At 38.9% G+C, this 17,049-nt stretch overlaps 1 protein-coding gene across 1 annotated transcript in view; it reads right to left on the reverse strand.

The window, feature by feature from the left end:
- The window catches only part of LOC139940329 (prominin-1-A-like), a 105,344-nt gene that overhangs the window by 37,956 nt on the left and 50,339 nt on the right, over window positions 1–17,049 (reverse strand). Inside the window, exons 6-13 of the mRNA XM_071936535.1 lie at window positions 9,940–10,006; window positions 9,199–9,294; window positions 7,425–7,603; window positions 6,580–6,651; window positions 5,260–5,400; window positions 3,741–3,820; window positions 2,602–2,751; window positions 85–208 (exon numbers count right to left, since the gene is read on the reverse strand). Of these exons, the coding sequence (XP_071792636.1) occupies window positions 85–208; window positions 2,602–2,751; window positions 3,741–3,820; window positions 5,260–5,400; window positions 6,580–6,651; window positions 7,425–7,603; window positions 9,199–9,294; window positions 9,940–10,006 (909 nt within the window). The remainder of the gene's footprint in view (window positions 1–84; window positions 209–2,601; window positions 2,752–3,740; window positions 3,821–5,259; window positions 5,401–6,579; window positions 6,652–7,424; window positions 7,604–9,198; window positions 9,295–9,939; window positions 10,007–17,049) is intronic.

The following is a 17,049-nucleotide window of genomic DNA, read 5'->3' on the forward strand; positions in this document are numbered from 1 at the left end:
AATGTAAATCTGTAGACATTGTGCCCTACCCTTTAAACCTCAAACAGCAAACAAATGTATGAAATAAACAACTACTTTGCAAACCTTTTCAAATATTTGCAGCGATGCTAGAGGTTCACAACTCAGAGTTCCCGTTCCAGACGCAGTAAACATCACCATGCAGATTAGAATGAGAATGGGTCCAAACAGGAGGGAGAAAAACACACCCCTACCAATCAACAAAAAGAAAGAACATGTTATCATGGCAGAGTGGTTTTTAAGGCAGTGGACACTATTGGTAATTACTCAAAATAATTATTGGCATAAAACCTTACTTGGTATTAACGAGTAATTGGGAGAGGTTGATAGTATAAAACATTGTGAGAAACGGCTCCCACTGAAGCAACGTAGTTTTCGAGACAGAAGTAACTTTCCTAAAGTTTGATTTTGAAACCTCAGATTTAGAATTTGAGATCTTGAAATCAAGCATCTGAAAGCACACAAGTGTGTGTGACAAAGGGTGTTTTTTCTTTCATAGTTATCTCGGAACTTTGACGGCCAATTGAGCTCAAATTTTCACAGGATTATTATTTTATGCATATGTTGAGATACACCAAGTGAGAAGACTGGTCTTTTACAATTACCAATAGTGTCCACTGGCTTTATGAGCATCGGAGTGTGGGTTCATCAGAGTGTGGGTTCGGGTCCCGGTCGCAACACTTTTGCCTTGAGCAAGACACTTTACTATAATTATTTTTCAAAACGTTGAGAAAAATAATACAGGCACAGAGGCTGTGAACACTCATACACAATTTTGAATGGGTGTGTATGGGACAGTGGTAACAGGGTTTGCTCATCTGGAGGTTGCCACAAAAGCTTGCCCTGAACCATTTGACATTGCAACTGTCTCTATAGTGTGATTTACCTGTTTAACTATTTTAGCTACTGTTTAAAGACACTGGACACGATTGGTAAACGTCAAAGACTAGTCTTCTCACTTGGTGTATCTCAACATACGCATAAACTAACAAACCTGTGAAAATTTTAGCTCAATCGGTTGTCGAAGTTGTGCAGGACTTGCAATCACAAGGTTGTGGGTTCGAATCCCCCAGCTAACCACTGACTTCACAATGACTATGAATAAATCAGGGATGTGATTGCTTGTCTTAAAAAAGCCTGAAAATTTAAACTGTCTGGAAATGTGAGTCCTATCATTGCAAGCGCAAGCTCGCCCGTTATGGCGTGGGGTCCGGGGCCCGCCAAAGTCTAGATGCAGTCTAATTCAGCTGGGAAACCCTTGTTCAGAAAAGTATAACATTGAAAATAAAACACAAAATCATTGCCAAATTTACTCTGTGTTTAAAATAATCTGCCATTTCCAGTGGCAGACTTCTTGTTGCGTGTAAAGGGAAAAGTGAAATCATACATTGTACTTGTTGTAGCCTTGGGTAAACAGACCCGGAGATGATGGTTTCATCACGCATCACAGTAAGTACCTATCACTTTTCTAGCCGCGGTCACAAATTTTTCATAGCAGTTAGCACTGATGCAAATGAATCTCAAGTCCGTCAACAGTGCCCGACTCCTCCAGCCAACTCCAGCGGAATTTATTTTGAACACCTTTTTCCAGGTCTCGAACTGATGGGTCTCCCCTCGGCAAAGTTTGTTTCGCCGCCATGCCGATGCGACTGGCTGACGAGACAACAGTCATGACAGTACGAATCCTCAAAAACAGTCGTACGTCATATGGATTGTATCGGTGTGGCCACACGTACACGTGGACGGACGTTGGCTGGCAAATGCTGCCATATTGTGCACGCAAACCAAAAATAGAAGCTCCAGCTTCGTTGCTCTACTCGCATTGGCGACGCGCAATTTCTAAATTGTTCGTGCATTTCGAGTTTTTTAAATTTGCGCAGTTATCACCATGCGAAAAACCACCGCACATTGCGCAGACACAAAACGAGGTCACTGCTACACATTGAGTCTGTTCCCCCATTCCATTACTACGCAAGCACAGCACACGCGTTAATAGGAACTAGACTTGGTGAAAGAAGCACGCTCCTACCCAGTAAAAACAACAAACCGTACGGGTCCAATGTGAGAACGATCACAACTTATGCGTCTTCTTAGCGTCATTTAATAAAAATCCCGTCTGACCCAGCGCTCTGTTTCCACCTCGTTCTCATATATGGCAATACAATTTAATGTAGAACGTTCATCATAAAACCAATTAAATACATTTCGGCATGCAAAACTCAACATGAATAATTAATTAGCACAATCTACCCCCCGATTTTCTCAACGGATTCACATGATTCACGTTGGTTGACTTTTTGAGTCGAAAAAGCCGGAAATCCGGCAAAAGCCGGAGAAATCACATCTCTGATAAATATTGTCGTCTAGTTACTGAATCACAAATTCTGGATTTGTGTAATTCTTAATCATAGACGTTAAACAAATGTTTGTATGAGAGAGATTGGTTGTTGCAAGCTTGGTTTTTATATCCCTTTGAGGGAGTTTGCCGAGTTCCCCTGATGGGAAGATCATTCAAACAAGCAAAAACACCCCCAAAAACACCCAAAAAGCGTTCCAAAACGCTTCAAAAGAGAAGGTACTTACGCAATGAGCACGTTACCGCCAGCATTGGACATTCTGGTGCGCTCGGTGGGTAACACATCTTTGTAAGCAAAGCTCCCCATGGCGATACCGATAACATTGAATAAGACGATCAGTAGAGTCAAGCAAGTCACTCCAATTAAACCGTAATACCTACACAGACAAATAGGAAAACAACGCTTCAGATAAGCAGAGAAACTTGTTTTTTTCTGGTGATAGACTGTGCAAGTCTAGTGCCAAATGGAACTTCTGAGACCAAGTTGGTCCCAACCACGGCCCAATTTCATAGAGCTGCTAAGCACAAAAATTTGCTAAGCATGAAATTTCTTTCTTGATAAAAACAGGATTACCAACCAAATTTCCACAGGATTTTCGGGATAAGCAAACAACAGCTGAATACCAGTAACAAGCAATATGCAACAAAAAGAAATGTGGTTTGTAATCCTGTTTTTATCAAGGAAGAAATTTCATGCTAAGCAAATTTTTGTGCTTAGCAGCTCTATGTAATTTGGGCCCATATCAAGTATAAGGCCGTATCCGAAACAACAGTTTTGGGTACTGCTACAGCTAGCGCGTCTGCCAGTGTTGAAGAATAGCAGTTGCACGCGATGTAGCAGTAGCTGTAGCCGAAGTCGCCGTTTCGAACCTGGCCTTACATGCACACGCTTTGCTGTCTCAAATACAATTTAGCCATGAAGTATATGATAGTAAAAAGCATGTATCCTTGAGCAAGATGCTTTTCACTTTAATTGTATCTCTTTACCCAGGGGTACAAATGGGTACTTGCGAGGGTAGAGGTTGATATTGTGTATGAAAACACCTTTGGGGCAATACAGCAGCTCTGTATACTCCCCAGGGAGCTGAGAAAGATTTAAAAGCAATGTCATTGGCCCAATGACCAGGGCTCTAATGTAAAGCGCATTGACACGGTTATTGCAAAATGTGCTATATAAAAAGAACTAGTTATTGTTGTTATTCTTAAGCACATCCACCAAGATAAACAGATAATACGACTTGACCTCCATTTCCGGTTCTTTTGTAAACAATTCCAGAAAGAAAGAAAAAAGGCGAAATCAACTCTTTCTCGTTTTTCTCTTGCAGTCGATGTGACTCATGAACAATGTCAATGAATGTTTAATTACCTATAGTTGGAGTAGTCGTCCGCTGTTTTAAACAAACTTTCCAGGGTGTCCTGAACGTCTTCCTTCAGCGTTTTGTTGACCTGTGAATTACAGTAAATATAAACCGTGTACAATTAATCACAAGGGAAACTGGCTAGGTAAATTTGTAATAACTTTGGGTGGAACAAGGAACAATACACCGATCCATTAGGCTCCGCCCACGGCGCACGTGTTAGCAAGAACATGTGAACCTCTCCAATGCCATTCTGAATGACGCGCGCACCAAGCATACATGCACGCATGTCACACTTTATTTTGTCAGACTTTTGTTGGTGCAATGGGTTGTAATTGGTCAATACCAATTGGGCGGAGCTTATTGGATTGGTTAATCAGCTAGAGTGGGATTCAAATTGAGTTCAATAGAAGTGAAAACAGGGAAAGACTTTGTTGTACAGGAGCAACGATGCTGTAAAAATTTAGCAATAATGTATATTTACCCCATTCACTTGGTGTCATCATCAGAAAAATCTGGTGGGCAATCTCACTGTGATTTGTATATAGAACTCAATGCTGTGCGTTATGCAGTGTAGTGTGCTTTTTAGGCAACGAGACGTTAATACACGTAAACCTAACTACCCACCAACATGGTGAGCGTGGCATCAGTCGCCGCTTGTGACGCGCGCGCAAGGGGTCAATACCGTGTGTCTCAAAAATAAATATACACTTTTGAAATGGCTGCCGAATGAAAACTACATGATTCTGGGGGAAAAGGTTTGGATGTATGGATAGCTTATAGATTCAACTTTCATATGGCACTTACAAGTCCGAAAATAATTCATGCTTGGGTGAGCGCTGCTCACTGAAAAACAAGTAGCCGACATCTTGGAGTGAATTTTGATAAGCTCCAAAGGACTTACCTCTCACAAATTGGAAGGCTAATTGCGCAACCTGATCTTCATACCCTTTACAAAAGTGAGCAGTGCTCACCCAATCATGAACTATTTTCAGACTTTCTGTTGTCATCAAATAACCTTTCTCCCCTGAAAGCATATATTTTTTATTTGGCAGCCATTCCAAAAGTGAACAGTTTTTTTGTAGACACCCTGTACACCTTTTTAATATCAGTAAAATAGCTTAAGAGCTTATAGACCAGCCTCCATCATGGTCATCATGGTATCGAATAACAATAAAGAAAGCTACAAATCATTTTGCAAATAGGAACCAGACTATTTTGTTCTTCCAGCCTCGGTTTGGCAACATTTATATCAATGGGAGAAATTCTGAATATCTGCACCATGATAAAGCTCTATAGACGATGTGACCTCTGACGTCACACGAAAACCATAACATGATTCGCGCGCATACCGCCGGGCAAAACCTTTGTGTTTTGGCAACCAGCTAGAAAGTGTATGCGATCTTACCATGACTACGTGTCTTTTTGCCCGGCGAAACATGACGAATACAGTGTTTTTTCAACAGAGGGCGGTTTGAATGTAAACATAGGTCACATTGCTATAGGCTTGGCTTTAGGAATCCATACCTGCTTGAATGCATCTGATATAAGTTTGAAGCTGTTCTTCACTGTTGCATTCAATGTATCCAACTCTGCGATGACGTCACCTACTGCTGGCTGTGCCTTGTCATTGATTATGGTTGAAATGTTGTTTAGACTACCCTCAAACTGTCAAGAGTAAGAGTCAAATATATATACCAAATTATTTCAAATTCACAGATATGAAATAAATATCTTTCAGAGATTGCCATTTAAACAGTCTCTTATGCTTAAGATTCATCAGCTTGAACAGGTTTTGGAGAAGAGTCTTTAAAGGTAGTGGACACTATTGGTAATTGTCAAAGACCAGTCTTCACAGTTGGTGTATCTCAACATATGCATAAAATAACAAACCTGTGAAAATTTGAGCTCAATCGGTCATCGATGTTGCGAGATAATAATGAAAGAAAAACACCCATGTCACACGAAGTTGTGTGCTTTCTGATGGTTGATTTCGAGACCTCAAATTCTAAACTTGAGGTCTCAAAATCAAATTCGTCTTAAAAACTACGTCACTTCAGAGTGAGCTGTTTCTCACAAGTTTTATACGATCAACCTCTCCCCATTGCTTGTACATGTAATCAAGAAAGGTTTTATGATGATAATTAATTTGAGTAATTACCAAGAGTGTCCACTGCCTTTAAGTTTAGTGTATTTTTTTAATTAGTGATTAAAGGAGTGGCGACAAGGGCACTGGACACTATTGGTAATCACTCAAAATAATTATTAGCATAAAACCTTACTTGGTTATGAGTAATATAATGGGGAGTTGTCGATAGTTTAAAACATTGTGAGAAACGTCTCCCTCTAAATTAGTGTAGTTTCGAAAAAGAAGTAATTTTCCAAGCATTTAATTTCAAGACCTCAGAATTCGATTTTAAACACCAAGTGAGAAGACTGGTCTTTAACAATTACCAATAGTGTCCAGTGTCTTTAAAGGCATTCGACACTTATGGTTATTACGCAAAATAATTGTTAGCATAAAAACTTACTTGGTGACGAGTAATGGGGAGAGGTTGATAGTATAAGACAATGTGAGAAACGGCTCCCTCTGAAGTAGAGTAGTTTTTGAGAAAGAGGTTATTTCTCACTCAAATAATAAAAAAAACTTCAGCTGAAGCCTGTATATATGTAACTCATCTAAAAGCACACAAAGTAATGCAAAAAGGCTGTTTTTTTCCTCTCACTAATCTGTGAAGACCTCAGATTTAGAAATTGAGGGTCTTGAAATCAAGCATCTGAGTTCTTCTTCTACACTCTGACTCTTGATCGGCTGAGGTCCCTATGCGCTATGTAAATGTAAATTACCTCGTTATAAAATCCATCAGCAAGGGTTTTAGCTACTAGCGCCTGATTCAACTGAGTATCCACAACAGGAATCTACAAAATAAACGTACAAATATTGAACAAACATTGTTAATTGTCTTTTAAGCCAACCATTACTTCCAATGGTGGTCGGGTTGGCGTAGTGGTTTTTTGCCTCATCTTCCACCTCTAGGACCCCTGTTTGAATCATGTCGGGGCACTACGTGGATTGGGTTTTCAGACCCTACATGTATATGGGTTTTCCCCTGAATTACAGTTCTCTGGGGTTTTCCTCCCACATCTAAAGATGAAAATTCTTTCCTCGTCTTCTCTCCACTGGGTTGTTGGTTCGTACAGTGATTAAAGGAACATTACAGAATTGTTAAAAAGAAAGGAAACCATGAAGATTTACTTTTACATGAAAACTTACATGGTCTAATGGCGATGATAGTAGGAAACTTTCCTTTACATATTTCTGTTTGGAATTTCATATTTGATGAGAAATACATAATCTAATTTCACACCTGGAGTTTATCGTGCAGTGAGCATTTTATTCCTCTTTTTGTTGGTATTAATGTCATGCAAAATTGAGTAGTTGATTGTTCACTATATTCTCGTGACCCATACCCGTTCTACAGGTTTGTCAGTTTATGGTGGATTACAGGAAATGCTACACAGCCAGATACTGTTTAGTTAGCAAAACCAATTCTACAGGCCTAATGATCCTTCAAGTTCGCTTTTCTGAGAGTCATCAGCTTCCCAACCAGAACAAAACAAAATTAAATGAAAGTAAAGAGGTGCGTAGTTTGTGTAGTTTGGTGACAATGAAAATATATTTGATCAATTACCGAATTATAGTCTTCAACCATAGCTAGCGATGTTGTGTCTGGGCATCCGGTACAGGAGGTGAGTTCATCCAGATCGCCCTTCACTTTCACAAGTAAACTCTTGACTTCTGCTGTACCATCAATGACTTCACTGCGTGATGAATTAATGCCATCTAAAGCCACGTACATGCTGTCAATCCCTGTGTGAAGAAGATATCAAATTTTATTCATTGGTTTAAAGGCAATGGACACCTTTGATAATTGTAAAAAAAACCAACATTTTTCTGACTTGGTGTACATGTATTTCAACATATGCTTAACTCACCTCTGAAAATTTGGACTTAATTGGTCATTGAAGTTGCGAGAGAATAATGGACGAAAAAACACCCTTGTCGCACAAGTTGTGTGCTTTGAGATACCTTGAATTCGAGACCTCAGCTGAGGTCTCTTGTTCAACTCAAATGTTTCAGTGAGAAATTACTTCTTTCTCAAAAACTGTGATAACTTCAGAGGGAGCCCTTTCTCACAATGTGTTATACTATTAACAGCTCTCCATTTCTCGATACCAAGTAAGTGTTTTTGCTAACAATTATTTTGAGTATTACCAACATGACCCATAGTGTAAAAAGTATTGAAATCGCTGCCAGCAGCAGAAATACATGAAACAAAATTTATGCCGTGTTTCTTTTATTTCGTTCTGGCAAAATTTCTAGCTTAGGATTTAATTAAGGGTCTGAATTTGATGAAAAATTAAATACTCACTTACAATTCTATAAAACAGATTAGTAAAGGGTTTGTATACAGTATCAAAAAAGATGTGTTTGATGAACATAAATACCCCTGCAAGCTAGTCCATTTCTTGGTGGTCATAAAACAGAAGGCTTTGAACAGGGGATCCCAAAACACAAGACTGCTAGACTTGACAGGGCTACATGGTCTAGAACTATAAGTACTGGCGTTGTGCCTGCGGTCTAGTGTAAACTACATTACATGTACATTTCAAGGCCTGGAACAGTGGTTCGCCGTCCCAGAATAACACAAGAATAACACTTTTTTAACAACTAAAAGTATTATATTTATAATAGATGTTAAGTTTGCATCAGGGATAAAGAATATTAATTTTGGTTTTTACCCATACACCGATGTGTCTTTAGCACTGTATACTCAGTACTCCCCCCCCCCCCCCCCCGAGTCCTGTGAAAAAATATCACAGGCATGGTACTCATGTCCCAGCCGAGTACCATGCCTGTGATATTTTTTCACTGGACTCGGAAAAGTACTGAGTATACAGTGCTAAAGACACATCGATGTATGGGTAAAAACCAAAATCAATATTCTTTATCCCCGATGCAAATTTAACATCTACATGTATTATATCATTGCGGTGCCCGCTGCCAAAACATAGGATTCGAACTGCCTCTAGCTGACGGGCGGCCTCGGTGGTCTAGATGGTAAGACACTGCTCTAGAATTGCAGGGATCTTACGCCCGTTTCAGACAGGCGCACCAGAGTCGCCTCAAACCAAATAGATTAGGAGCAACTCTAGGTCGACCCAAATAATATTTTGTTTCAGAGGCGAACAAACATAACCTTTAACATTCGTTCAGCTCATAACAAGATCACTGCTGAAATCAAGGTGCTTCAGAATCTTTCCAAACGAATGCAACAGTCGATCTTTCGGCTTCTAGCGCATCCAGTCGCTCTTAACTGTTTCAGACATTTCATGTAATGTACTTAATCCAGAATTTGGTTTGGCCCGACTTCATTATTACCCTAAAACTTCACAAGGTCTTACCAGACGTGACACCCTGAAATGCATCCATGGTGTCCTGCAACCCAGCGTCTTCTTTCAGATAATCTAGCAATGGATCGGCGATCTCATTGCCAACATCTGAAAGAAAAACAAAAGCAGAAATAAAAAAAAAATAAAAAAATGCTGGAATATTTTTTTAATGATCACAGCTCTCTGATCTCATGAGAACTGTGCTGTGTACTTTGGCCGGCAATCAGAAAGAATTTTCCAAGAACAATATTATAAGGATGAGGAAAAAGAGACAAAATAAAGTAAATAGAAAAATAAATTGCACTTAAAGCTTCAAGAACACTTCAAATTTCCGTAGGTGAGCATTGACCCAATTAGGCCAATTAACTTGACGTCACAATCACAACAATCTTGGTTGTGCCATTTTGGACATCAATGCTCAATGTACATCAACCTGTGTGTTAAATGGTGTAATTGGCTTTTTAGGCCATGCATAATTTTTACTTTGACTATTGTTTGACTCACAACAACAATAACAACATTGATGTAAACAACATTAACAATGACGACAACAACAAAAACAACGATAACAACAACAACAGCAGCAACAAAAACAGCGGCAGCAACAACGATAATAGCAGCAGCAGCAACAGCAACAACAACAACAACAACAACAAGAGTAATAACAACAACAACAATAATGGAGTTGTTGAAAATGACTTTGAACAAGTAAAAAAGCCATCGGGAAAAATTACATAATATAAAGAAACTTACTGTTAAGATCCCTTGATACCAGACAGTACATGGTGTCATATTCATCATCTGTGATGTACTCCACTTGCTGTTAAAAAAAAAAAATAAGTGAATAGATTAGAAACTTAAATAAAGATAGAGTGTAACTGCAATCAACAGAAACGGCGTTTTGAAACACAATAACGTTTAAAAGTTCACTGTCACACCACCCATGTACTCGACATGTCTTAATGCTGTAATGGTGCAAATTGGTGACCTACATTTCATCACTGTTTTCATGAAGCAGCGTGGCTAAAAAATCACAAAGCTTGGGAAATCTATTGTAAACATAATACATTTAAGATGACACAGCTAAAAAAAATATTAACTTACACCCAAATGTGTTAGCTTTGTATACTCAGTACTTTCCCGAGTTCTGTGAAGAATTACATGTACAGCCGTCGATTTCACCAAACTCTTCCTAACTTAGGATTAATCTTATGACTTAGGTTGGGTTCAGTTCCGTATTCAAATACGTCCTAAGTTAGGACGGGTTATTCGTCCTAACTCGAGTTAGGATTAATCCTAGCGTTTCGTGAAATCGTCTGCAGGCGTATTACTCGAGTGGGACTCAAACCAAGGACCTTTGCAATTCTAGAGCAAAGTCTTGCTATTTAAACTAGACCACCAAGATTGCCCAGAGCCTGAGGCAGTTTGAATTCTATATCTTAGCAGAAGGTACAGCAACAATTTAAAAACTTGTTATTCAAACTTGTTAAATAGTGACACTGGGATAGTCTACCGGTATATATGATTCCGGGGGAGAGAGGTTATTTGATGACAACAAAAAGTCTGAAAATAGTTTATGATTGGGTGAGCACTGCTCACTTGTGTAAAGGGTATGAATATCAGGTTTCACAATAAGCCTTCCAATTTGTGAGAGGTAAGTCCTTTGGAGCTTACAAAATTAACTCCAAGATGTCGGCTACTTATTCTTCATTGAGCAGTGCTCACCCAAGCATGAATTATTTTCGGACTTGTAATACTTTTCAAGACCATGGCTCATTTTGGGAGAAATAAAAATCCACAAGACACTTGTAGTTTAAAGTGTTCACTGCACTGGATCAATATTTCTTTTACACGACCAGAATCAAAATGAGGGTGAAAAGGTTCAACAATACCATAAAATTGTTTTTAACACAAACTTTCTCTTATTTGTCTTAAAGGGTGGCTGCAGTGTTTTTTTTTATTCATTTAAACGATTAAACATGACTTTGTAAACCTGAAATATTTTTTAAATTTTGTTATTAAATGCGCAAGTATTTTAAAAATGGTTTTCAAGAGATTAAACGTTTGCAATAAACATGACGTCATGTCGGTAACCCCAGCCGTCGGGCCCCCTGGCTGTGGGCATATATAGAAACGTGTGCACTGTGTGGCCTGGTACCTAGGCGCGTGTAGTTAGGGACCAGACTCTTTTTCCCGACGACATGTTTGAATTCCCGACATGACGTCGATGGTAGGGGCGGTAACAATCCACAAAAGGGGGGGGCATGACTTATTCGCTCATTACGCAAGTCAGATATGTCAGGAATAACAAAACACATTTTATTGATGTTCAATACATATATCAGAAATAAATGACAGCAAAATTAACTGTTTTATTTTAATTCACTGCAGCATCCCTTTAAAGACACTGGACACTATTAGTAATCGTCAAAGATCAGTCTTCTCACTTGGTGTATCTCAACATATGCATAAAATAACAAACCTGTGAAAATCTGAGCTCAATTGGTCATCGAAGTTGCCAGATAGTAATGAAAGAAAAAACACCCTGGTCACACAAAGTTGTGTGCTTTCAGATGTTTGATTTCGAGTCCTCAAATTCTTAACTTGAGGTCTCGAAATCAAATTCGTGGAAAATTACTTGTGTCTCGAAAACTACCTCACTTCAGAGGGAGCCGTTTCTCACAATGCTTTATACTACCAAACCCTCCCCATTACTTGTTACCAAGTAAGGTTTATGCTAATAACTATTTTGAGTAATTACCAATAGTGTCTACTTCCTTTAAAGCCATTGGACCCTTTCGGTAAACACAATTGTCCAAGGCCCACACTTCGTGTACCACAACTTATATATAAAATAACAATCCTGTGGAAATTTAGGCTCAATCGGACATCAGAGTCGGGAGAAAATAACGGGAAAACCCACTCCTGTTTTCGCGCGTTTCGCCGTGTCATGACATGTGTTTATAACAAATCCGTAATTCTCGCTAACGAGAATTTATATTGTTTTACCGTTTTCTCAAAAAGTAAAGCATTTCATGGACTAATATTTCAAGAGAAGTCTTTCACCATTACCTTCTGTAAACCCTGTAAATTATTTGTAAATCTGTGAACTTTTTTTTTTTTTTTTCTGTACCGAAAGGGTCCAATGGCTTTAAGAATTGAAAATACATTTATCAAACTCAAAGTCAACATTTTGAAAAAAATTCTGTACCCATAGTTGAAGACAATACACAGTGGAAGGTATTATTATTATTTAATTGACAACAAAGACTGCTGCAGTCGATTTCACAAAACACTAGGATTAATCCTATCTCGAGTTAACCCGTCCTAACTTGGGTTCACTTCGTCCAAACGTCTTTAGATACGGAACTGAACTTGTCCTGTTTCCAAAGATTAATCCTAAGTTAGGAAGAGTTTTGTGAAATCGACAGCTGGACTTGTCAAGTCCTAAGTTTACTGGCTCAACCCTGAAATCAGTGGCCTCTGGCCTGCAGAACGTGTACATTTTTAGTCCTGCACTCTTAATCAATCACTCAATTACCAGGAGCCCCGAAATGTGCAAAACCAATTTCATGAAAACCCACACAAACTGCACTAACAACTTAATACCCCTGAGCGACCGAGATAAACATCTTCAAGTCAGACCCTTTTGTGTTAGAACAAGGGAAGGGGGAGGGGCGCAATGCATGTATCACGTAGGTAGAGTTAATCATTTCACTTGCGGGAAAAGAAAGCGACAGAGAAAGAAAAAAAAGTTTAGGAAATGCATGACAAAAGTAAAATTTCCTTGTACCACTTAATCATTGCCTAAGTTTGGGAGTTCAGGTCAAAATACATTGTACGAGGTATGCACACGACACATCCATGTCATTAAAACCATGGTTACCTGTAAAGCCTTACTACATGTACATGTATGAGTATGTACATGTATGAGCACGTCATGTATGTATATATCATGTTCACAAACACAGTACGCAATCTGTCATTTTTATTGATTTATTTAATCAACAAAATGTAATGATAAGATTAAAGAGAACACATGACTGATGATTCATTATGGGTAAAAACTAGTTTTCTACCCCCGCCCCCTACTTTTTGAGGGTGTAAAATTAAACGCTGTATATAGTCCATAAGCCTTTATGAAATATGGTAATCGCTATATAAGATACATTGCTTGTACGTGTATACACATACATGGGATGTCACAAGAGAATTTTTGACTTGCCCTCGGGTGTTTTAACTGAAATTTTTTCAAATACTGTTTCCAAAGTTTTCCCACCACTTTTTCATATTTGGTACACAATTGCACTGAGTGACTTGGGTCATCGTGATACAGTGGTTAGACTGCAGCAATAAGCCATTTGCGAGTCAGATTTGAGTAATGTCAGGTACAATGACTCGCTTAGTTACGATGCACTGCTTACATGTACATGTACATTTGAATTCATCAGACTATCGAGACAGTTGCTACACTACGTGATTAGGGGCAAGATTTTGTATAGCAACCTCCAGGATGAGCAACTTTGGTACATGTAGTATACACGTCCATTCAGAATTGTGTATAAGAATAAGAATAATAAGACTTGTAATGCGCACATATCTACCCTGCTAGGTGTTCACTGTATCTTACGTAATAATGCAAAAGCTTGCCACTAATCACGTGGTGTAGCAACTGTCTCGATAGTTCGAGAAATTCAACTGTAAGCAGTGCATTGTAACTAAGCGAGTCAATGTACCAGACATTATTCAAATCTAACTCGCAAATGGCTTATTGCAATCACATGGTTGTACATGTAGTACCAATCCAGACAAAGCCAACCACTGATTTCACAAGGACTAGAATAAGTATAGAGTCCTTGCATGTGACGTCACACGCTCAAAAAGTGCGATCACTGAGGCCACAAAGTGCCCTCACTGGAGCCACAAAACGCCCTCACTGGGGCCACAAAATGGCCCTCACTGAGTTCAAAGGAGGCAAATCATTGGATGATACATGTACATGTAGCTGGATTGTTTGTGCACAACACTGTGCGCGTGACCTCAGCGTCCTTGTAGCATGGTGTTATGCAAGGGGTAAAATGTAGTTTTTGAGTCACAATTTCTTGATTTGCCCAATTCGTATTCATACATGTAAACGTTGAACCATTGTTGGCAATTAGAGGGATTAGCTGTTGTCAGCTTGGTTTTTATATCCCCTTGTGGGAGTTTGCCGAGTTTGCCTTGACAGGAATATCATTTAAACAAACAACAAACACCCCCCCCAAAAAAAGAAAAAACCCAAAAAACCACAAGACTAATTGCACACAGACATGAACGAACTTCAAAAGAACTATAAATGAGGTACATGTAAGTGCAATAAATTGCTTATCAGTTTGTCGTAGACATTATTCACAAATACTTGGAATGCGCATATAACAGTACATGTAGGTGTGGAATTGAGGTGCATGCTGGTCTAGTGATCAAGTTTGATCGCTAGCTAGACTATCAACACTCTATGCAAAAAAGGTACATGTATATACATTTGCAGCATTGTACAAAAGTGTCTCTGTGCTTTTCAAACTCCAACCAGCAATAAACACTTGGACATTGGCCTACAGCCTCTCAAATATTGACATTTCATTTCACCTTCAAAATGCCCAACAACTGTGTTTACCATCTCAATGCCAAATGCACACAGTGTGATCAATTGTTTGCAAACTGGGGTAAACAAAATGGCCTTGTCATCAATCATGGCTGTTCAAATTTTGTCATTTTGAAAAGTTTGAACACTTGATCAGTTTATTATACAGTGCCATGGTGTATCATTGATGTTTACACGTTAAAATTACATCAAACATGCTCCACAAAGACACGGAGTGGTTTCCACCAGACAACAAGCCCAGGATTATTTAGAATTAAATTACAAATTGTGCCTTTCATGAACGCCCCCCCCCCCCTCCCATACTGGCCAACAGGACCATTTAGATAGATACATGGTGTAGATAGATACACACATGTACATTTATTTATTGTCCACGCTAAAAAAACTAGAAACTTGACATCCACTGGCCAAATATTGATTTGACCAGTTTTTAGTCTTGAACAATTGAATCTGAATGAGAAAAAAATAATAACAATAATGTGTGCAAGATAACAAACTTTCTTATAAGAAACCCTAGTGAACATGGATACTGTACGTATTACATGTAATAGAAACCCTAGTGAACATGGATACTGTAAGTATTAATGAAATTCTGGCCTTAAAATAACCAAGGGGCACCCACAATAATTGCTGTGGTCAATTGCTGTGGTGCCCGTGCTTCTGCTGTGGTGCCCTTTGCATTAGAAGTGCCCTTAACCAAAGGGAAATTAATTTACCCCTTCAAGATAAGGCCTGGAAAATTGAATGAACTGTTGCTGAAATTCGCCGGTACCTTTAAATGATCAAAGTAAGTGGTTAAATTGTACTTGTTTTTTGATACTGCCATGACCAATGACCAGGAGAGGAAATCAAAGTAGGCCTAATTACATGTTCCATTATATAATTACAGCATCACATGTTTCACATCTGAGTACATGTTTAGGTCAGTTCAATTTCCCACTACCTGTTCTTCACCAAATTAACCCCAAACCTTTAACCCCCCCCCCCCAAAAAAAAAAAAAAAAATTAAATCTCCCCCTTATCGACGAGCCAAGTATTTAAATCAAGACTCTACAAAAATCAATTAGTATAACATTGCACATGGTTACTTAAAGACAGTGGACACTATTGGTAATTGTCAAAGACCAGTCTTCTCACTTGGTGTATCCCAATATGCATAAAATAACAAGTCTGTGAAAAATTGAGCTCAATCGGTCGTCGAAGTTGAGAGATAATAATGGAAAAAAAAAACACCTTTGTCACACAAGTTGTGCGCATTCACATGCTTGAATTCGAGAACTCAGCTGATGAGGTCTCAAATTCAACTCAAATATTTTTCAGTGAGAAATTACTTCTTTCTCAAAAACTACATTACTTCAGAGAGAGCCATTTCTCTTAATGTTGTACACTATCAACAGATCTCCATTGCTCGTTACCAAGTAAATTTTTATGCCAACAATTATTTTGAGTAAATTACCAATAGTGTCCAGTGCCTTTAATCTGTAGACTACATACCACATGCGCATGATGTAACCTCAGCCATTTAGGGGTGGAAATGACCGCCAGAAAATAGACATCCTGCCCTTTTCCCCCTTCTAACCTGCGGGCTGGCTTCAGCCCTAAGGTCACTTTCCCCCCTAGGGGCAAACGCTTATTTTTCTGTTAGTCCATTAGACAAAAATTACATGAATCATGGTGTGGCCATCTTTTTCAGATACCTCGTGTACACAGTAACAATGACAGTGGAAGTTCTCATTTCATGAAGAGGCACCAGACTACTTTTGTTATTCCCTTCTAGGGGGTGCAATTTGGCGACCCATACCGGAAACATGTTTGAGCTTTGGTCATCGGTTGAGCGTTTTGCACGCGTGTTTGGTTGAGTCGTGGTGATGATCTACATGTACATGTACAGGCTGTTCAGACCAATTGGTAACCGACTTGTTTGGTCGGTTAGGCTTGGTTTCAAGATGGCTGACTGTAAAAACTTCCCCAAAAAATTAAATGGAATCGTTTTAAAAATGAAATACCCTGTACCACAATAATTATAAAAAATGTTGATAAAATTACAAAGACTGAGCACCATTAATTGAGAATAAAATGAAGTTGTATACAGTTCTTCTCAGGGGGAGACCCAGGGTAGCTAATCAAACGCAGCCATCGTTTTGTTGCCAACATGGATTTTAAGAACATAAATTTTCAAAGGCACATGCATACACATGTACATGTACATCATGAACTGTTTC

Source organism: Asterias amurensis, chromosome 8 (assembly GCF_032118995.1).
Source record: "Asterias amurensis chromosome 8, ASM3211899v1".
Classification (NCBI taxonomy): Eukaryota; Metazoa; Echinodermata; class Asteroidea; order Forcipulatida; family Asteriidae; genus Asterias; species Asterias amurensis.